The sequence below is a fragment of the Zerene cesonia genome, chromosome 17, assembly GCF_012273895.1.
Source record: "Zerene cesonia ecotype Mississippi chromosome 17, Zerene_cesonia_1.1, whole genome shotgun sequence".
NCBI classification, from domain to species: domain Eukaryota; kingdom Metazoa; phylum Arthropoda; class Insecta; order Lepidoptera; family Pieridae; genus Zerene; species Zerene cesonia.
In genome coordinates, this window is record NC_052118.1 from 7540152 (window position 1) to 7562806 (window position 22655).

At 33.5% G+C, this 22655-nt stretch overlaps 3 protein-coding genes across 4 annotated transcripts; 1 reads left to right on the plus strand and 2 right to left on the minus strand.

Moving 5' to 3' along the window:
• Window positions 1–132: 132 nt before the first annotated feature.
• Window positions 133–3405, minus strand: LOC119833646 (lipase member H-like). Of its 2 annotated transcripts, none has more exons than XM_038357747.1 (6): window positions 3263–3405; window positions 2838–3010; window positions 2403–2533; window positions 1515–1696; window positions 1004–1156; window positions 133–486 (listed from the first exon to the last, which is right to left on the minus strand). In XM_038357747.1, exons 1-6 carry the CDS (start codon window positions 3342–3344, stop codon window positions 140–142), a joined length of 1068 nt encoding a protein of 355 aa, XP_038213675.1. In that variant the 5' UTR covers window positions 3345–3405; the 3' UTR covers window positions 133–139. The 2 variants fall into 2 exon arrangements, with proteins under 2 accessions (XP_038213675.1, XP_038213676.1); XM_038357748.1 differs by having other exon boundaries at window positions 2838–3024.
• Window positions 3406–4763: 1358 nt separating this feature from the next.
• LOC119833663 (heparan-alpha-glucosaminide N-acetyltransferase) lies at window positions 4764–22347 on the plus strand. The gene is made up of 10 exons (XM_038357784.1): window positions 4764–5055; window positions 9200–9330; window positions 10813–10928; window positions 15628–15784; window positions 16833–17037; window positions 19164–19331; window positions 19869–19990; window positions 20414–20583; window positions 21326–21512; window positions 21903–22347. The coding sequence occupies exons 1-10, from the start codon at window positions 4810–4812 to the stop codon at window positions 22195–22197; spliced, it is 1797 nt and encodes a 598-aa protein (XP_038213712.1). The 5' UTR covers window positions 4764–4809; the 3' UTR covers window positions 22198–22347.
• On the minus strand, window positions 13172–14856 carry LOC119833664 (esterase FE4-like). Its single transcript, XM_038357785.1, has one exon. It carries the CDS (start codon window positions 14716–14718, stop codon window positions 13474–13476), a length of 1245 nt encoding a protein of 414 aa, XP_038213713.1. The 5' UTR covers window positions 14719–14856; the 3' UTR covers window positions 13172–13473.
• Window positions 22348–22655: the final 308 nt, after the last annotated feature.

Consider the following 22655-nt stretch of genomic DNA (forward strand, 5'->3'; position numbering starts at 1 on the left):
TAGTAATTGAATATAAAATTCTTGGTTTTACGTGACTGAGTCACAGATAAAAATTATAATACTATTTTAAATTCAGTAATAGTGGACACTATTTTTATCGTAACTGTAGACGGGTTACAAATAAAACGGCAATTTTATATCAAATAACAATATCTTTATCTGGGGCAGTCTTCAATAAATAGTTATTAACTCTATACTTCCTTGGCTTCAATCCCTTTACCCCGAGATAATAGGGTGGTGTTTCCGTAGTAGGTAGATAGTATATACCAGGTCTGCTAAAGTTAGTATTCGGGCCTAGAACATTGCTTTTGGTATATTTATCGTAACAATTTCCGTGTCGCGCGTCATGTAACGTATCGCATTGAACTGCTAAGAATTTGTCCGGGTTTTGGTGAGCTATGATCCAGTAGAGAGCGGCGCGAACGTGACTACAGAAGAGGAAGCAAGGCATGATGAAAGTGCCCATCATGTATGGCTGGTATTCACCTGAAATTGTTTTTTTGTTTTATCAGTACATCCTTGATTTTAGTGTAATGACTTGAGCATTTCTAGATATTTATATGAGTACTTGCGACCCTCCCCGGCTTCACACGGGTGCAATAATACACATAAACCTTCCTCTTAAATCACTTTACTGCACCATCCCATCAAAATCTGCGGCGTAATTTTAAATATCTAAGCGTAAGGCCACACAGATTGCAGAAAACAACTTTTATGCTATGTAATGATAATCGAATAGAGGAACTTTGTAAAAAGTGAAAGCATAAGCTTAGAACCAAAGGTGATTCGATTTCACACGCGGTATGAATGTTAAACGAATTTGCCATAGACTACATAATTTATTTTACACTTAATTTATTTTTATTTTATTTTATTTTTCTTTATTTGGTACAAAAATGCAAATGAACATCGTTAGATACAGTGTTAATTTTATGTTATTTGTTTTCTATAAATAATTTTTCTAGAATAATTTAATGTGATTGAGAGGAGACTGATGATTTACCTCCATTAGCATAAAAATCAACGTGAGCATCAGCATCAGCGATCCCAAAGCCGTCAATATTAGTGTGCAGCGCATCCACGTGGTGCGCGGCGTCTGAGTTAAACCTCTCGTTACGAGGCAGATTGCGGAAACAGGGGCCGGCTGGATCCAATCCTGCAATGTTTCTTTTTAAATTTTAATATTCCATTTATTTTTACGTAACACATTCAGTTGTATCATATTCGCATCTTAATTCTTATGTTACTAGCTATGTCTAATTAGTATTCTTGCTTCTTTATCGTGATACAATGAAAAAAATTATTTCCTTAAAAATGATGAGAACTTAAAATAAACATGCCCAATAATCCACATTCCTATGCATGCAATCACATACTTGTATGGTATAATTCAGAATCGGATACTCTCTTTTAATCCCAACTTTAGGTATACAAGTTAAAATAGAGCATACCTCGTTCTAAACAAAATTTAATCATAATATTATGAATAAATATTAAATAGTATGTTTCATAACCTGTTATCCTTGCGGGTTTTAAATTTGTCAACTCATGGTATTTAGTAGCTGCGTAGTAAGCGATATGAGCTCCCAAACTTCCACCAAGCATCTCCAGATTTTGTGCTCGCAATCCGAGCCGAGTCAGTTCTGCTAAGAACTCCCCAAGAATGAGACCCATCGGCTTGGTAAGACGAGCTGCGCTGTCACATGTAATGTTACGAGTATTTAAATAATTCTTATTGTGTAGACAATATCAAATGTAACTTTTATAAGAGATCCGGACTGATGTGACGACTGTACATTTCTTTCCACCAATTGAAAATACATAGGTAGCTGCAGTTTACATAATATATTAACGCACACTTTTCACATGGGTTGTATATTGGAACATTCCTCTTATTTAATAGAGCCATTGATGAAAATGAGGGGCTGATTGAGGCGCGTAAGTAGGCACATACGTCCTTAATTAAATAACATTAAAAAAAAATTCTAAACTTTGTTTTGCTTACTCAAAAACCTATTTCTATTGCTACCTAATAAGGAATAGTTTAATAATTCTTTAGAATCAAATAAGTAATTAAAAGTGAAGGTAAGAACTTAGCATTTAAGTATATAGGTAATTGTTATATCAATTGTTACCTTGCACATAAGTACACTTAAAGGTTTAATTGCCCTTTTATTTTATGTTCGTTATCTCAATTAACAAAATGAAAGGGCTTATAGAACACGATCGATACGATATCCACAGAGGTTAATATTAAAGAGTATTTAAGTATTTTCTTGTAAATTTTAGAAATTAAATAATTGAATGTACAGTAAATGCGATTTATTCATTACGTTATTTAACTCGGTAGGTATATATACATAGTTCATCATGATATTTTTGATATTTAAAATATTACTTACATGGGATAAGTTCGTACCAGGATGGGAAAGATTTCTACAACTATAACATTCTTTCCTCTCTTTAGGTAAGGTTGCACCATCGTTTGGACGATCGGCGAAAATGATGCATCTAAATAACCACTAATAAAAACCTAAAAACGAAAAATAAAATATTAATAAGTAGTAAATATTTGTTAGTTATTGTATGTTCAATTAAGTGTCCACTATTATATTACACGGACTATTTATCCGCTACTTCAATTTCTAATGAATATTTCATGACTGTTTAAGATGACAAACAAAACCTGAATATAGAGAGGATGACCAGTCTATTTAACTACATGTATTCCTACTTTAGCAATAACCGCAACATTTATCTCGTTCTTTTGATTGTTTAATAAATAAATGACAGAGTTAAAAATATAAGAAATAGGTATATATATACTTTCGGCTTACCAATGTTTCTTTATTCAAATCTATGTGTTCCTTCACACAAGCTACGTCTTCAACGCTGAGCTTGCAAGTCGCTTCGTCGTGACCGAACCACCCCTCAGAGGGCCACATCACCAGTACCGTGAGGGAGTCCTTTGTCTTTTCTGACATTGTTGTATTACGATCCATTCCGGGACCTGGGAGTAGAGAACTGATTTCTTTGATCTAAATATGTTTTTGCATACAAAAAAAAAACCATAATAATGCTTTAGCGATGCAAATGGAAAACTGTGATTAATTTTGGATTACTTAAAAGGAAATAAATGAAAATAAGCAACAATAATATGAACGATGAGCGCAACAAATGTAAGAGATATTATCGTTATTAGATACGTTACGTATTCCTCTAATCGAATATTTATTTAAATTATAATAAAGTTCAAACTCACAATTCGACATGAAACCATCCGGAGGGCCCGTATCTGACATAGCATTAGTGTGTCCTAGACACAGAAGCAGCAACACAAACATATTATACCTCTTTTACACAGAAACTAAAAATACGACAGCCAAATGAGCTAAGAACTGGACTACTGATGAAGTTTCTTAAATACAGAAGGTCGACTGATAATTTGTAAAGGCCAGCATGTATTGCATATATAAGACCGTAGCAATGGAATTCTGCACGCGACATAATTTTGCTTCATTATATTCATAGGCGCCCTAAAAAGGGAGGACCTTGACAGGAGGACCTTCGGTAAGATTTTATTATAACAGAAAACTTTTGTATGAAATCTATGCCTTTGTATTTGGCTATATCCTGTATATACTTACAATATATACATACTTAGATGAAATTTTGGAAAAGTCCCATATTTTTATCAGTAGGTCTTCATTTGTGGATAAGAAATAAAAACGGCTGCTTTAAAAATTTGAAAGATAATTAGTATGTATCAACTTACTGCAACAATATTTTATTAACTTATTGACAATGCATGAAACATAATAATGCAATAATTAACATTTAACTGATTAAATAATTGAATTGCCCTACATACACGTTTAATTAAATATTTATGATGATAATAATCAAAACAGTATTCTTTCATGCAAGGAAATCGATAAAGGATCCACCTCTTAGATTTTTTATGAATAGGTATTTTTTTGAATAGGTACAAGGTGAAGTGTTACTTTATATACGGCAGCAGTAGGAGCTAAATATATTTTTGTAAGTGAATTTTGCTAAGTGTCAATATCCTGTTAATAACCTTCCCACAATTAAGAAAATAATTTCAGGCTAAGACCACAAAAAAATATTAGAAGTATTTTTTCTATACTTATTATCTTTGTAAGCAGATAATCAAGGTTGTAATTATATAATAACATAACATTTACTCACACGAGTTACTAAATTAAATACATTTTTATAATCACGTATCAATTAAATTGTGCAGATTTATTAAACAAAGTCGGTCAAGTGCAAGATCGAGTAACGCAAAAATTACGTGCGACTTGCGCATACCAACTTTTTTATTTAAATATTTTATCCGTTTTTTTTTAAAGTTATGAACGGACATATTTGTTACCTCACGCTTTTAGACCATACCATTAAGTCTGTTTCTACCAAGTTAATGATAAATCGGTTAACAACTTTTTATGGGATAGATGTTAGAGTTACTTTAGCATTTATACCAGCATCAAACTGTAGGTCTAGGTCGTAATATAAGATGAAGGGTCAACACGTGTACGAATCGATTCAATCAAAGCTTTAACCATCCATTTCATATGTGCAATTCCAATGACACAGTTGATTTAATCAATCGATTTCCACGGTTGGAAAATGTAACGAGCGCGTAAACGCATTCTGTTTGCGGATATTATTTCGCGTAGAAAGCCTATAGTCTTGGCTCATGAGTCTCGATGCGGCTTGCGACCGACACCGGTTATACCGGCAGTGCAAGTCCGCTTCTCTCGTCGCCTAGACGCTCACAAGTGAATGCGAAATGTTCTCATAAAGACACACATCGCGCGTATCGTTAAAAGTGCGACAATGAATGAGTCAGCGGCTGTGAATGATACCTGGCAGTGGTACAAGGATGTGGTGCGCTCGTGGTTGGAAGACCCCGGCGTGGAGGAGTTCCAGGGGCTCAATATCAGCTCCTTGATGATGGATCAAGCATATGTGATCGGGGAGGCTGATAGAAATGTCGCCGTGTACAGTGTTTCTGATGATTGTTTTAGAGTAAGTCAGTAAAGTATTGAATTTAGCTTCTATACAAACGCATTATGTTCTCTTTACGTAAAACATTACGTGTAATTGATGTATTATAATTAATAGTGAACAATAAAACATAAGTGTTGGTAAGCACCCATAAAATCTATTGACAGGTTTATGAACCTACGTCCTTCGTTTGAAAATAGATGTAAACACTTTACTAATCTCGGCACTTTTCAGCAAATGTAGATATCAGTGCTCTTTGTTTATATTGTAAAGTGAATCATTATTTGTGACTGTTGAGAAATGGTACTAAAAGCTTCGATATAAATAAAGACAGGACTCGCTTCGCGATATTGGCCCTTGTTTGGCTGGAGGGTCTGCAATCTCCTTGAAACGATAAATTCATTTTTATATGAATATGTAAAAAACACTTATCATTAATATTATAAATGTGAAAGGTTGTTTTTTTTTGTATGTAAGTCCGTCAATCACGTTGAAACTACTGAATGGATTTTGATAATATTTTGTATACAGATGAACTGAATTGGATGATATGTTTATTTTTTGTCCTAATTAAATGCTTCCTTGGTAAAATACAGGAATCTTGATATCCGTGCGGAGCCGGAACGAGCGTCTAGTGCTTTATAAATATGAAAGAATATATTTAAAAAGAGTATTAAATGTGTGTTAAATAAACAATATCGATCGCGCTATTTTTTTATAAGGAACATAATATTTAGAACAAAGATGTCATTACAAAAGCACGATATAACATTTGTAATAAGCAATTAATCAATGATCGTTTTACATGATTATAGATTGGTATGTTAAAAATATAAAACAACATTCTTAGGTTTTATACAATTAAGTAGAATAATTATACTAGGTACTAAAGTAATATTAATGAAAAAAACTATAGGTACATAAAACATTAAATTTTGTGCTAAAACATTGCTTTTTGAGATATAAGGAAAAAATGTGTCATTGTTCCCAGAATATTAATATATATAATAGGGATATTACATCGTTTCATATACCATATTTTAAAAGAGATATAATAATATATACCGTGCTGAGGTTTATTGTTTGATATTTTACATTATACTAGAAAATACAAAGCTAAACGAAAATATTACCTACTTTTTTGATACTATACGCATTTGTACTCTCAAGTTTTATAAAGCAAACATAAATAAAAATAAAAATCGTTTATTGTGTTGTAAAAATAAAATACGTTGATTTAACACAAATAAATTTAAACGTTTAAGTATGTTTAGGAATATACTTCAAATTGGAGGAAAGTGATTGGAAACATTGAGATAGTATTTCAGTGTTAATACCATGTTTGTATAATTATAGTCACGAATTCAGCGTTAACCTTCAACGGTTTAAGCTAATACATTTGAATACATCTGTATTTTAATAGAACCTAGGCAAAAACACAGCAATGCAACCCTAACCCTATAACATAAAACAAATTAGTTTGTTGAAAACAAACTAACTTGATTTTACGGGAATATCTTATAAGTGAAAATGTGTATTATCTTATATTTTATTATTTTTCGACTACTTAGATGAAGTTAAAAAAGTAGCATTATTAAAGGAACAGATCAATTTATAAATCAAAAAATATCTATTATAATCTTTTTAAAACACAAGTTTGAAATAGGTAATTTTGGGAAAGATGACAATCTCTTTCTGAAAAAGCAATGTTTTCGAACACTAAATGAAACGGGTACTTGTTAAATGATGGCTTGTGCCGCTATTACAATCTCCACTTTTGAATTACATTTCTCTTTCTAAATACAACTGTTGTATAACTATAAATTACGTCTTATTACGAAATCACTTTTTATTTCCTATCCAACAAAATGAAATGGTAATGTGCTACTCATTTTCATAATATATTCAAAGCGACACTGCGAATCAACATTCAAGTTAGTTTTGACGCTTTCCTTAATTTTTCATGTAATAAACTAAATAATCGTTTATTGTCATTTGACTTTAACATTAATTTTTATGTGAGGTTATTACTCATGGATAGATATTTTAATCCAATCAGCCATTCTTGAGGTACGAGTGATGTAACTAAAGCGAATTTCATTCATACATCGTTAAATTTAGGCATCTATAGATTCAATCACAGTTCGATCAATTAAAAAGCTTCTTTAAAATTGTATAGGTGTTTTAACTTTTTAGATTTTAAACTCTATAATTAACAATTAACATACATCCAGTCGTTAACACCTAAGTTTTATAGTTACAATTACAAACAGGTCATGTTTATACAGCTTGGGAACCTATCTAACAGTTACTTTTATAATTATAAAATATTATTTATATAATTTGAATTTGAATTTTAAATTTAAAATACCCTATATGAAGGTAACTAAAAATAATAACTAGGAACTAAAACAATTTTCTTAATTCACACTGATAATTGTTAATTATTAAGCAGTTAGAATATTGAGTTAATTGCTAAATTATGAACCAACCGCGTCCTCTTACACTTGTACTTACAATTATAACACGCGCGATTTCTCAAATAACCTTCAAGTCGCGTGCATTATTTTGAAAGTACCTAATATAACATTCAAATTAATTTCTTATAAGATATGTATTTTATTTTTTTAACTGCAATAAATAATATTGTTTATTATGATATGTATGTAAGTGCAGTTTTTACAATTCGTGGGTATAAATTAATGGAGCTTTTTCTCCCATTGATTAATACTATACAAATGTTTGTATCCAAAATACATAAAGTTTCAAAAATAATATGGCCAATTTTTTATATATTTGCGTTTTCATTATGTTCACATTATCACACAATAAAGTGCGTTCACCCTTTGATTGATGGAGTCAATGACGTGTCAAGGGATTTTCCAGGGAAATCACGTAACCCCTCATTAAACATTCCTAATTATCTTTTTATTCCAATCATATAAACGTTATTTCCCAGCTACCGCTAAACTTACAAAGCGCGCATATTACCTGCTAGTTTCATTAAATCTATTTAAATACGATTTTAACAATCACATCAATTGAGTTATCTCAGACGATGATGAAAAATAATTTAGATTTCTTTTAAGTTTTGCATAACAGTTGGTAGGTTTTTAGTTCGTATATGTCCATATCTCGTTGCCATTAGATGATCGACAATGGTTTAAGAAATAAAACAGTGAATTAATGTTTGTGTATACTTTTTCATAACTGTACTGATTTCATTTACGCTATAACTAGTGTGTAAGAGATGTAATGATTAGTAGGTATGTGTGTCAAATATTTTGATCACGCGAGCGTTTGTAGAGAAATTGGAATTGTGTAACAGTTAGCTTGGAAATATTGGCTAATATCTGTTAATTATTATGTTTATTTTTACATGTTCGTGCTATAAAATATCAATATCTGCCATTCGAATATTCATACTAAGTACAAATGAAGTAGGTAAATAACAATAATTTTAAAATACCGCCACCTAAACTTTAATTGATTAATGCATAATAGAACTGGATGGCTCTTCTACCACGCTCTTTAATTATTATTTAGTTACTACGTCGCCCTAGCCTCTACTCTGATAAATGCGCTAACGCTTTCGCTTCGCTACCCTTGAAGTAGTAGTAGTTAATAACAGTCCAAATTGCAATACTAGATCATCTTAATCAATATTTAATTATGTATAATATCTAACTTATTTATGTACCGCAAATTAGAACATAAAGATCATCCCGTTTGTGTCATTGAGTTTTGAATTTACTGCACGTAATATCTTCTTATGTAATTACCAGGCAGTGTTATATTTTCATACATTTTTTGCTTGTTATTTTGGCGGTACGGCCGCAACTCGTTTCGAGTCTGGTCGCGAATTCCGCTCCTTTTTGAGACACTCTTACATAATTACACCTTTCTTCTCGATACCAAATGCCAAGCCACGCTGAGAAACCACGTAATATTTTAGCAAATCCTTTTGTAGCGCATTAAATAAATTGGTTACACGCAATGAAAAAACAATCGTTTTAAAATAATACAGTTGTAACATAGATTATTTCATAGTACATATTTATTTTAATTGTAACTTATTATGATCTTAAAAGAAACATTTATTGTACTCTATTAGGTTTTAAAGTGCTTAATTATATATAAGTTATAAGCTATGTTTTATTTATAGTGTCCTTTCGAGCTCCAGAAGTCCATATCAGCTGGGTTTGAGAGCTGGTGGGTCGTGGATACCGCAAAACGAGTCACCTGGAGGGTTTATATGGACACTTCTGAAGATTATATGAGTGTTCGGAATACTACGTGAGTTTTATTCATATAAAGACTAGTTATAGTATACTACTATGTCTCAAAATAGCATTTAATATCCATGATACGAGCTACTTAAAACCAAGTAAATAGGACCTAGTATTTTTAAGTATAGGTAGATAGCTATAATATTATATATTGTGTACGTAATGGTATATTTTTATTTAAATATAAAACGCGAAACATGAAACATACTTGGTAAAATTTGCAGAGTAATTAGAAAGTCACTTCTACTTAATATTATTAAGAATAATCTGTATCTAAAATGCGCGAGGAAAAAATAAGACACATACTTACTTCCAAACGTGTCTCGCAATTTTTCCATTTCTAGGTTGACAGTAGAGATGCCACGAATATTCGGCAGCTATTCGGTATTCGGCCTATTCGGCCACTTTTCAACTATTCGGTATTCGGCCGAATAATACGTACTATTCGGCCGAATACCGAATAGCAAATCAATGAAAAAAAGACACATCATATTACTCAAAATTATCTATTTATTTCCAAATTACAACTCTTTAGTAATTAAAATTGATCAGTGGTAAGTTGTGATGGATAAAAACAAGCTTTTCAGCATTTATTGGTAGCAAACGACTACGCTTTTCATCGTAAATGATACCAGCCTCAGAAAATAACCTCTCACTATACACGCTACTTCCAGGAGAAGAAAGATATACTTTAGCAAATTTCGAAATGTTTGGGTATTGTTTTTCGTTTGCTAACCACCACTTGTAAGGCTCGGCCTTCCTATCTAGGCGACTATCCTTGACGTGATTTACTCGCAATTGAATTGAAACAAATAGCCATCGATCTCCTGCCGCGCCAACGCAACGAGGAAAACAGGTTTTTACTTGTCTTATTCCAGCGAACGCGCCCCCGACAAGCATGTATTTCGTGCGGTGCCGCGCCGAATATTCGGTGGCCGAATATTCGGCGCTTCGGCCGACAGCGTTGCCGAATATTCGGTATTCGGTATTCGGCCAATCAACTATTCGTGGCATCTCTAGTTGACAGCTCTCATAGACATTCTACAATCTTGAAAGACAGTTTAATGGGTCTTGTTTACTGAGGTGGAATTTTTATTGAGGTTTCTCATCAAATCAATATTCACGTTTTTTTCTACACACTTAACTATCCAACATTTAATATCAAAATATTTTTTAATCCATTAGTAATTAATAACTAATACACACATTGTTACCACACATACATTGTTGTTGAAATAAATACATTTTTACCTTCTCTCAATAAATACAGCGCATATGTAACCTTTATAGACATTTTATTATAATTAGTTCTGGTTATGAAAGAAAAAAAACAAAAACTGGTGATACAAAAAATTCAATTTTAAATGCAGAACGCGCCAAAATGATAACATTTAATTTTAAATTTAGTGCGTCCCATGTGTAATATTTATGATACAAATTTTTTATTTAATTTTTATAATTTTTATCAATTATCTTACTCTTATTTTAGGGGTTTGATTTGTCAATTGAGGCCATATTTGGGAGAATTTGGAGTTTATACTTTGAATGTAACCAGCGATGGGTGTGATGTGAGAACAACAAGGGAACCAGTCGATATTTATATGCGTGAGTACATTTATATAATACTATGTAATTCCAAATGTTTACGCAATTTTCAAAATCACATAAATATAAAAGTATTGCTAAATTTAACATTTTTTTTTTTAATGTTATAAAACAAGCTAAATTTGTTAAATGGACGGATTTCAACATAAAAATGCATTTTACAGTCGCAATATTTATCGTCCTTACCATCTTTAGAGATAACGATTGTAAAATGCAAATTCACAATAATAAAATTGATTCCGTTGTCCTCAAGAGACCCTTGACATAAAAATATTCAATTTCGCCCTTGTCTAGATTTAACATGATATCCGAAGACGTTATCTCGCTCTTGACCTGCTTCAACAATTGATGGCAATTTTATTTTATCTACAATCTCAACTTTTATAGTGTACTGGTACTAGCTTCTGTTAGAAAACATGACATTTAAGAATATCTTACATTATATTTGAAATGAATCATGCATTGTTTGAATGTTTGTTAAAATTTAGAATGATGAAGTTACAATGAATTTTGCATTGATTCTTTTCTATTGTTGTAATGACTTATGTATGACTTATGTAGAGGCTTACTCTTCAGGGTTTTATTAAAAAAGGATGTAATTAGGGTGATGTTTTGTAATAATTTTTACAGGGCAGAGAAAATATATAAAAAATTAAGAGGTGGACATTTCTGATGTTTTCATTACTTCAAAAAATCGCATATGATATATTTTCATCCAATCTTGCTCATTCTAATAATACATTTGTGTTACAAAGCCGTAGTCAATGACAAAAATATAAATAATCTAAAGATATGTTTCAAGATCAGTGGGGCAGTGTCATCTGGTCGAGCAACTATAATATTATATTATATTGAGTTATAATGTATTCCTGCATGCAAATTATGGAGGTCAGTGCTTTCAACTGGCAGCTTTTATTAAATGTGTGTAATCGTTGGAACTGTTTTATATATATAGATACTAGCTATTGCCCCCAACTTCGCACGTGTTAAATTGGGAGGAGCTTAATAGATGTTCTTATACATATAAACCTTCCTCTTGAATCACTCTATCTATTCACAAAACCGCATCAAAATCCGTTGCATCGTTTTAAAGATTTAATACTAAGCGATTTTGTTTTAAACTATGTAGTAATTATTTATATTCATCCAAATTGTGTTCATTTTTTAAGTACTATATCGCTAAATCAAAGGAAACGTAATATAGATGTATATAAAATAGTTCACTCTGCCTGAGTTCCCTTGAAATATTGGCTCCTTAAATAAATATTTTCTTCATCATTTTATTTCTGTCGATTGATAAATAAGGTAAATTATTTTTACGAGTCGTTCACATAACCTACAAGTTTGCCTTAATGAAATCCATAAAACAATCAATAGACTGCACAGAACAAAAAAGTAACACATTAGATTTATAGCCGTGTGGAAAGATTACAATGATACAGTTAAAAATAATGATTGTGTCGAGTAAAATAATGAGATCACAAGCGCGTCGCAGTCACGCACTTAGGGACAGAGAAAATTAAGAAATTCTAGCGGAACAGATGCACGTATTGGAAATAGCGAAAGTTGTGGTTTATGTAAAATCGACCTTTATTTATATTATGGTAACGATAGTGAAAAGTTGTATAAGTGATGAATATATGAGTGTTTATAAAATGATTAATTTGGCTGTCGTCAACAATCCCAACAATCCCTTGTGTTCTATGGATTAAAACATAATCAACCAAACATTTTATAAGAAACGTATCTCTTTTGTATATCTTTAATTAATTTCTGTCTTCATTCCAACAATTCCTTTGATCTTAAAAAAATTATAAGAAGGAAATGAATTCGCCTCGGAACTCTCTTGTCAATTAAACAATAACGATTATCATCTTGTGGTGTAGGCGGAGATCCTGTATTGAATTCTACCAACCTCGGGTTCAACGATTTAATGAACTTTATCCGCTTACAACCTACGGTTGTTGACAGGATATTTTAACTGCTCAATTATATCTTGCAAGTCTGTACCTACCTACTTACAGTAAATGTCTCATGCATTCTGTTGTCTTGGAATGTTGGTAAACACGAGGAATTTCACGATACTTCCGATGCTTCGTTGGTAATTTAATAAAAAATTTATGTTTAGATACTTTCGTAGTACAAGTTATTATACTTTTATTATATTTAAATAAATGGAAATAGAAAATGCATTTATTTACATGACGTTTATACAATAGTAAATACAGTATATTAGAAATTTAAAAGCTGCAATCTTTAGTGTAAATATTATAGTGCCCGTAAGCTTTGTAAAAGAGATCCCAGAAAGCCATACTCTCCTTGTTTATTCGATACTCAATTTTTAGATCAGAATCAATAATCATATATGGTCGTGCATCCTTTCCCGCAGATTTCCACTTGATAGGCAATAAATCGTCTATCACAGGCGTTGGATCTCTGAAAAAAAATAGAACAGCATGGTTATAAATACAACATTAATGTACCTAATCAAAATAAAAATAATATTAAAGTTGCCACTTAATGACAAGAAAAAGTCAAAGAATTATTACCCATATTTTACAAAATTGGACCACATTCTTGAAATTCTATCAGTGAGTAATTGATTTTTTTCATTAGCTTCCACAGCACCGCCGTATTTGAAAAGATATTTCAATTCTTCGTTGTGTCCCGCTTCGTCTTTTTCACTATCTCCGACATAACGAAATTCATATTGGTAAACCGGTTTCGCATTTTCTTTTAATAAGTTAGCAGTAGTGCGTTCTATGGGATGTTTTAAAAGGAAATCCGTCAAAAATGTGTTTAATTCAAATAATAAATCTTTTGATATTGGTTCGTCACCAATGTAGAAATGTCGAGCAATTAGTGCAGCTTCTTCCATTTGTTCGTTGTTTAAATAAAAGCTTTCTTTTAAAGTATCAATAAATATACTGGGCTTATAGTATTCATCATCTTCATTAGCATGAGAGCCTTGATACTCTTTGCTAGTCTGACCTATTAATATTGGCGTCCCTTTAACTTTCTTGGCATTTGAAAGAGAAAATGGATCCGTGTCTATGAAGTTCTCCACTCCACTAAATGATCTTTCTTTACATGGCCTTAATTGTAAATTCAAATCTGCAGCTGCGCCAGATACTAATTTGTGTGGTGTATCTTTGAGAAATTCTAACGCTTCAGATGTATCTGTGGTGTTGAATCCCAGGTGTAAAGCCAATTTTTTTGCGACATCAATATCCGCGTTGACAAATGAAACTGGTTTATGAGGAGTACCACTTTGAGCAATTACTTTATTGAAGAGCTTGTCTTTAGTGGAATATAAATGAAGTAAAGCAGATCCTGCACCTGCACTTTGCCCGCCAATGGTTACGTTATAAGGGTTACCACCAAACGCTCGTATATTTCTTCTAACCCATGTGAGGGCTTCATATTGGTCTTTAAGACCTTGGTTCCCGGGAACATTCGGTACATCTAGGCACATGAATCCATAGGGACCCAACCGATAATTAATTGTGACTACGACAATTCCTTTTCTAACTAGATTTTCGGGATCGTAATGACTTGCGCTACCAACAGCATATATACCCCCATGAATCCATACTAATACTGGCAACGGATTTTGTGAACTAGCTATTGCAGGAACGTAGATATTCAAACGCAAACAATCCAATGTTTCATTTGCACCACTATCTGATCGCATTGATGATTTTACGGTTTGCGGACATTCTATGGAACCATCGTATGCGTTAAATATTTCCTCACCGAATCCGGGATGATGACGCGCAGCCTGAAACATATGTTAATGTATATCATTTCTGATATAAAAGGTATATTATATTATATGATTTTTTTTTATCTTATCTGACGGCTGAGTAACAGCGAAATACGTTGTAGAATTGTAGTAAACAACAATAGTTTTAATTTAAATTAAAAAGGTTTTTTTTTATAAAAAGTCAACACACATAACAGTATCATAGGTAATATACAAAAAACTTACACCAAAAGGATCGTTCAAATCCACCTGCGCATACGGTATTCCCAAAAACTTTGAATAATTCGCATCGCTGGATTTTAAGCCTCTTACAAGTCCTTGGTCAATTAACACTAATGGGTCAACTCTTACTTGTGCGGAATACGCATTACTAATTAAACTAAAAACACAAATTATACTTAAAATTTCCATATTTTCAAAGATCCATAAATGTACCGTGATGATTCCCAGCTGTGACAAGTTTGAAAGTCACTTTCAAAATGCAATATCTATGAATTTTTTCGTGATAATGTACGTGATGATGAATTGATATAGTATTCATCTTACTTATCGTGTACTTGAGGTTTGATATATTCAAGATAATATTGTACAAGCCAAATCCCTAAAAAATTTAAGGAATTTTTTAGGTTGTTTCAGGCGTATTTTGTTTGTTATTTACCATAATTTAATTTAAAACAATGAGTGTATTATATGATTAATATTATTATAATTTTTTTACATTTGGGTTTGGTTTCTCTGCCCTCAAACAAAAGTTAGCAATCTATTTGCAGAGTCGTAAAGTCTCTCTAATGATCATGGACAGTGCGGGTTTCCTACCATCAGACGACCCACCAGCTTCTCTGCCAACATATAAACTAATATATGTGTTATAGTTGTCAAAGGAGTTGATTGGCGAGAACTATTCTAGGCGTTAATATTTAATATTTGTCACAGCTTTGCTCCTACTACTGGGAATACTGCTCGGAGTATGGGTGGTGTACGGAATTTTGAAGTTAATAATGTCAAGGGTGAGAAGATCCGCAAAGCTTCGGTACGGAGACAAGGAGCTTGCAATACAACAACGGTTACGTGCTCTGGATACATTTAGAGGGTTGGTTTTTTGGTATTACTATTATTGTTAAGCATTACGTAAAACTGCAGTAACGATGTAATAACGTGAATGACGTTAGCTGCTTTTGTAAGATAAGATAGATGTTTCTGTTGCTAGACTTGTTCTTTTATTTTTATTTATTTTAGTTCTGATTATTGCTTGTAATATCTATACAGAAAAATACAATATTTTCTGTGGAAAGTATGATGAAGTTTATAAAAATGGGCCATCCATCATGTATTCCTAGTAAATTATTCAATTCAAACAGCAATCAATACAAAATTGAAAAGAGTTGTTGCCATATTAAGCGTATCATTGCTCGCGTGAATGTTTTTCTTTTTAGGTTCCCACGGAACATATGCGATGTTTCTAACTTGCATCCACAACTGGTTGTTTCATAGTATTATGCGTTTAACAACTGAGCGGGCAATATGTGTAATTAAACAACTATAATTAAAACCACTCCTTTATTAATAGCATAAGGGTTTGATACGAGTTATACCTGTCCCGATGTTTGAGTGGACTTCCGTCTCTTTTATTTGCATTAGTTAGATACAGACACACCTTTGCCTATGTAGCGACCACTGTATATAAAATATTTATTCCTATTTATGTATTCTTCGAGCTGACGGGGAAATTACAATGAGAGTCAAAATTTAACATATTTTTAATGTAGAAACAGACGAACTAAATTGTCATCAATTAAAACAAAAAATCAAATAAAAAATCAAAACTCTTAAGTTCTCTTTCTAATTATTATTCCTTTGTTTATACAGTATAGAATAGATTATATACTTTAACTCACATAATATATGCGGGTAAAGGCGTCTTGAATTCGTGCTATACTTTTTATAGAATAATAAGACGTCAAGGTTATGATTCTGTTAAATACTTTAACGACACGATAAATACTTTTTGCGGGCTGGATCGTCAGCATAATGATAAACAGAAAGAGGATATTAGGTTCTCAAATTTTATACGATTTGGCTTTAAAAGTAGACATGTTTTTCTTGTAAACCTGTTACACTAGAATACGATTACCTTTCAGGATGGCCATAGTTTTCATGATATTTGTGAACGACGGCGCGGGGGGTTACTGGTGGCTGGAGCACGCCACGTGGAACGGCCTGGCCGTTGGAGACTTGGTGTTTCCCGCGTTTTTGTGGATCATGGGCGTGTGTGTCCCTCTGTCCGTAAAAAGTGCATTCGCTAAGGGCATTCCGAGGTGGAAAATATTTATACATATTGTACGGGTGAGTGTGACCTATTGTATTGTGGTCAAAATTTTCATGTTTTTCAGATGTTTAATATTTAAAGAATTTCGTGAGTTTACAGTTTCTTATTTAACACGTATTGTTTTTAAATATAAGCATTTATTCGAATTTCAAAATTATTTTTTGTAAATGTATGACGACATATTTGTACGTAATGAGCATGTAATTTATCTTATAGTTATTACGGATAGGCAATTGCGCATGAAACGTTACGCTTTATGAAGCAAAAATGCAATTAAAGGCAAATTCTGTTTCTACTATATTACAGACACTAAGTATGCTTTCTATTAACAAACTCGAGTCCTAAACAGAGTTTATTCGTACTTTGATGGAAATTTAAACTTTTATAAAATATGTTTAAACGTGTGATAATACATTTTTACTGAAATGGCTTCAAAGTATTTTGACGATTATAACTATCTTTGTAAATCCATAATGGTCTAATTGATAAAGCTATTATTGATGATAATATTGGTAGATCAGCGACCGATGATATCTCTACATTACATACAGTTCGCATCTTTATGATGTAGAATTAGATTAGATAGAATTTGACGAAAGTGTTCTTAAGATTGGATATTCTATTACTAAGTAAAGTTTTAGAATGTAAATTCGCATGTATATAAATATATTTAGAACATTATGAATATTGAACGTGTACTGAAACCTACCGCTAAATAAGAATTCTAGCACCAATTGAAAATAAATTGTAAATATTATTGTTAAGTTTAAATGTTAGTGAGGCTTTGATAAAAATTACATAACTGCTAACCGAACGCTGACTTGCGCTCGACCAAACCCGTTCGAGTCGTTTATTTGCAATAATGTAGGAAGAGTCGCCGGTTGGTTTAACCTTTAAAAGTATTGTTATGTCAAACTTAACTGTAGTATAACAATGGGTATTTTAAAACTTGTTCTCAATTCGAGTAACCGCATTTTCAGCTTATGAAATACTATTATGAGCAAAATATATTAAGAAGTATTTGAATGGCCGAAAATTCTTACCGAACAGAATAGCGTAAATATATAAAAGTGACTACTTTTTAAAAAACAAAATAAGTGCACAATTTATGTAATAAAAGGACGCTACAAAAATGCTTTGTCAAGGATAGTTAATTTCCGTCATTTGAACGTTTGAATTGCATCGTTTACGACGGACATTAGGCCACTTTCATACGTTACATCACCGATTTCCTCAAGCTACGTGTGTTAGATATAAAGATGCATTTAATATGCAGTGTTTCGAGATGTTACATTGCGAATTCCACACTCGCGTGCGCGCTCTCTCTGTCTCCTTTGATGTGCTGATTATTTGTGATGTATTAGCAGACATTATTTTAAATTGTATGCAAGAAAAAAGACATCGTTAATTGTTATATCGGAATTTTGAATTTAACGAGAAGTTCATATTGTTCGTAATTTGGTAGAAAATGTCAATATTTTTCTACGATAAAATATGCACAGAAACCTTTTATGTACAGCCAAGAACCTGCACCCATGTTGTATCTATAAAGTAACACAATTTAGTTAAGGTGTATAAGCACTGCTTTAAACCGATGTAATTGGCTTGACCCAAAGAAAGGATGCCGGCCTGGTTTCGTTTCTAATCCGATACGGTTAATTTATAATAACGGGATCGTCCACGCCTCATGTGATAAGGCATTCAATTTGATGGATATGTTCAATTGTTAAATTGATGCTAGAGTAACTATGCTTGACGCGATGCAAATATCGCTTGCCATTCACTGTCCGCACTTGATAAACGGGAAATGTTTTTGTTTGGTTTTGTTTCTTGGAAACGGCCTCAAGGACTGTTTTCGTATGAGAGTTATTATTAATTTTCCTATTGTTTAACGTAAGACGGCTAATTTAAACGTTAAATTATTACAATAACTGTTTTTCGCTTTTGAGTTAAAACTGCTACCCAGTTTAAATATTATAATTCATAGAGTACCCAATCAGATTTACTCATCTGATTTGAATTACACCAAAACAAGCCAAGTTTTGTGGCAATTAATCAAACAAACACATAGAGACGAGATCGGGCGGTTTTAGGTACACACCTTCATATTATCTTAGTTTTTTAATAAACAAGTTGGTTTCAGCGTTCCATTATGATGTTTCTACTCGGTATTTCATTGAACACAATATATGGGTCTAACATGCTCAGTGAATTGAGGATCTTTGGAGTATTGCAGCGGCTGGCGGTCGCGTATCTAATCGCGGCCGGGTTCTATGCGCTAACTGCTCCTAAATATTATACACCGCCGCGGGTAAGCGATTCTTTCTAATTTCTTGTTTGAGATCAATTGTTTTTTCAAATCACATATTTTTTTTTCGAGAAACCACAATAAAATAACTTAATAATAACTTCAAGGATAACATTAAAATTCCAATTAATTATAGGCGCACAATGTACTCGTAGGGCTTTCCGAAATTAAAGTAAGTTTCGATTTTCGCTAGCTCTTGACCTCTTTATAATTAGAAAAGAATGTTCTAAAGGTTTATTGGTGCCCTTGTCGCCTAGTGTAGTAATGAAGATATAGACTAAAAAATCCTTATCTTAGCATCTTTGAACCATAAGTAATTAGCACACCACGAACTCGTTGTAGAATATAGTATTTAATAAAGGGTCTAAAGATGAAATTCCAAGTCACGAATGAATTTTACACAATGATGTTTATTTCATACATTCTGGAACATATCGTAATTGAATAAAATCCATTGCAATTTCCATGTTATTTTAATTATTTTGTCCTTAATAAACGACAATATTGGTAAAGCATCAAGCAAATAATATCACTTCGCAGGGCGCATGTGGACAAGCGCTAAAGGACATTCTGTCCTGTCTATGGTGCTGGGTGCTCGCCGCCGCGCTGATAGCTCTGCACAGCGCTATCACATTCATTGTGCACGACCCGAACTGTCCTGCGTGAGAGATTTTTTGTTATCTTATATATAAAATTTCCGTGTCAGAATTTTAGTTACCGAACTCCTCCGAAACGGCTGGTCCGATTCTTATGTAATTTTCAAATTTGAATAGTTCTAGGGTCAAAATCGAAGGCGAAATAATTAAAAAACCTTTTTTATTTATTCAACTTTATATTTTTTATTATTATAATGAGTCCCTTTCGACTCGATTTGTCCTATCTCAAACAGACAAATTTCATTCAAACGTTGTACCTACACTTATCAAGCATCAGTGACAATAGAATAATTTGATGATTTCTTATTATCCTGATCACGATCGCCAGGAATAAATAGGATTAAATATCCACATATACTCTTTATCGAGTGAGACAATTTAGTTGATTCGAAAATGCGTGTTTTTCAGGTTATAATTTTTTTATTTCAGAGGTTACCTAGGTCCGGGGGGTAAGCACGACGACTGGGTGGCCCCAGAGTGCAGTGGTGGTGCAGCAGGATACATAGATCGGTTGCTGCTGGGAACATCCCACATGTACCAGCACAGCGACGCCAGGAGGGTGTACGGGGGACCTGCTACCGACCCTGAGGGACTGCTGGGTGAGATTTTTGGGACTAGGGGAGAATGTTTTAATTGGAAGTGATTTAATTGCAATGCATTTTAGAACAAAGTTTGTACGACTTAAGGTAGTATAATGTAGATTAAATTGCCCTTAATTGCTTTGAAAATATCTATCTCTAATTCCAAAATATTATTCTATGACTGGCTCTCTTAACACAGGTACCTAGCAATAGGACCAAGGTTTCTCAATAAAGATTAATTTACATACTATCGAATATTTATAAAAGTAAGTTTTATACTCAATCATAGTGCCTTATGGCGAATGTCAGAACTGTTCTATCTATTGTGTCGGAATCCTGGGATGGCCGTTAATAAAACTATCGGTGGATAGAAACGTGTTTTAGTTCTATAAACATGTAAATTTGTACATAATAAAAATCTGTAACGCACAAACTCCAAGTCCGCAAACGCAAAAATTCTTCAACTGTGTCTCAATTGTTTCGTGTCATATTTGGTAGTCTGCTAAATATTTATGTTCAATGGTGTTTTATATGGGCAACGCGGTTTTTTTGCGAAATTGTTCCATCGAAGCTATTAACGGTATTGTTTTTGCAAAAAACGAATTTTGTATACGCCACTTGGATTGTAATAGATTGTCAGTCGTCAGTGAGTTGTCAGTCAATAGCCAATTAGTAGTCAGTGCGTCGTCAGTCAGTAGTCAATCAGTCGTCAGTGAGTCGTCAGTCAGTAGCGTGAGCGTGAGCGTGCAGTTGTGCGCAGGTTGCTTGACGTCGGCGGTGCAGGCGCTGGCGGGCGTGCAGGCGGGCGCCACGGCCGTGCTGCAGCGCTCGCACAAGGCGCGCGTGTCGCGCTGGCTCGCCGCCGCGCTCGCGCTCGCGCTCGCCGCCGCGCTGCTCGCCGGCTTCTCGCGCGACCACGGCGTCGTGCCGGTCAACAAGAGCTTGTGGTGAGTCCACACCACACTACACTACACTACACCACACAACACCACACTACACTACACAACACTACATTTCACTACACTACACGATACACTGTACAGCGCACACAGCGATGCAACGCGCGATGTATCGCTACAATACAGTACTCGCCAAATTCTGAAGAATCTGAAGTAAAAGCTAAAAATTATAAGTTTCTTATTCAGTGTGTTGTGTTTGTGAAGATATCACAAAATTTTATTAAACAGTTTATTTATTCCTAAAAGTAGTTACGGACAAAATCATAGTAGCTAAGTACAAACAAATTGTGTGTGTGACAAATTTTACATATTATAATAGCCACCCCGCCAAGCAACTTATAGACAAAAGACTTCTTACATCCAATATTTTGCACCCAGGTCGATATCGTACGTGCTGGCCACATCCGCGGTGTCCCTCACCATCCTCAGCATCACATACACGCTGACGGACGCGTGGCGCGCGTGGGCGGGCGGGCCGTTCCGCGCGCCCGGCCTCAACGCCATCGCGCTGTACGTCGGCCACTCCCTGTGCGCCCACTTGTTCCCCTTCCATTGGAAAGTACCTGTGATGCGAACACACGCCATTAGGCTGCTCGAAGCGGTGTGGGGTACGGCGCTGTGGGTCGTCATCGCGCATGTTATGGCGAAGAAGAAGGTGTTCATAACCTTGTGATGGAGTTGGGAGGAATTCGAATGGTGTTGCCGGATGAGAAAATTTTGATATGAAATTAAATTTTGAAATTGTTGATGTATTCTAGGTTGTTTGGGTCACAGTCTCCATTATTCTTATGTGGTTCTTGACAATGCCAGTAAATAAAAAATTCCCTAGGTATACGTAATTAATTTCAAAGATTATCTGGCAACACTACTCATACATTATTCATGTAAAGTATAAACCGAATCATTATATTTAATATAGTTAAATCATTTATTAACGGTCATCTTTGAAAATGTTAAGATTCGGCTTTTACTCAATTTCGAATTTAAATCTTTTGGAATTCTTTAATACATCCAACTCTAGTTTTATGTGACGAATGTAGAAATTAGATAAATCCTATTATTGATAGGAATTAAGCGAAAAATCATCGATTTTAACGAACATTTCGAATACTACTCGAATTATAAGAATTA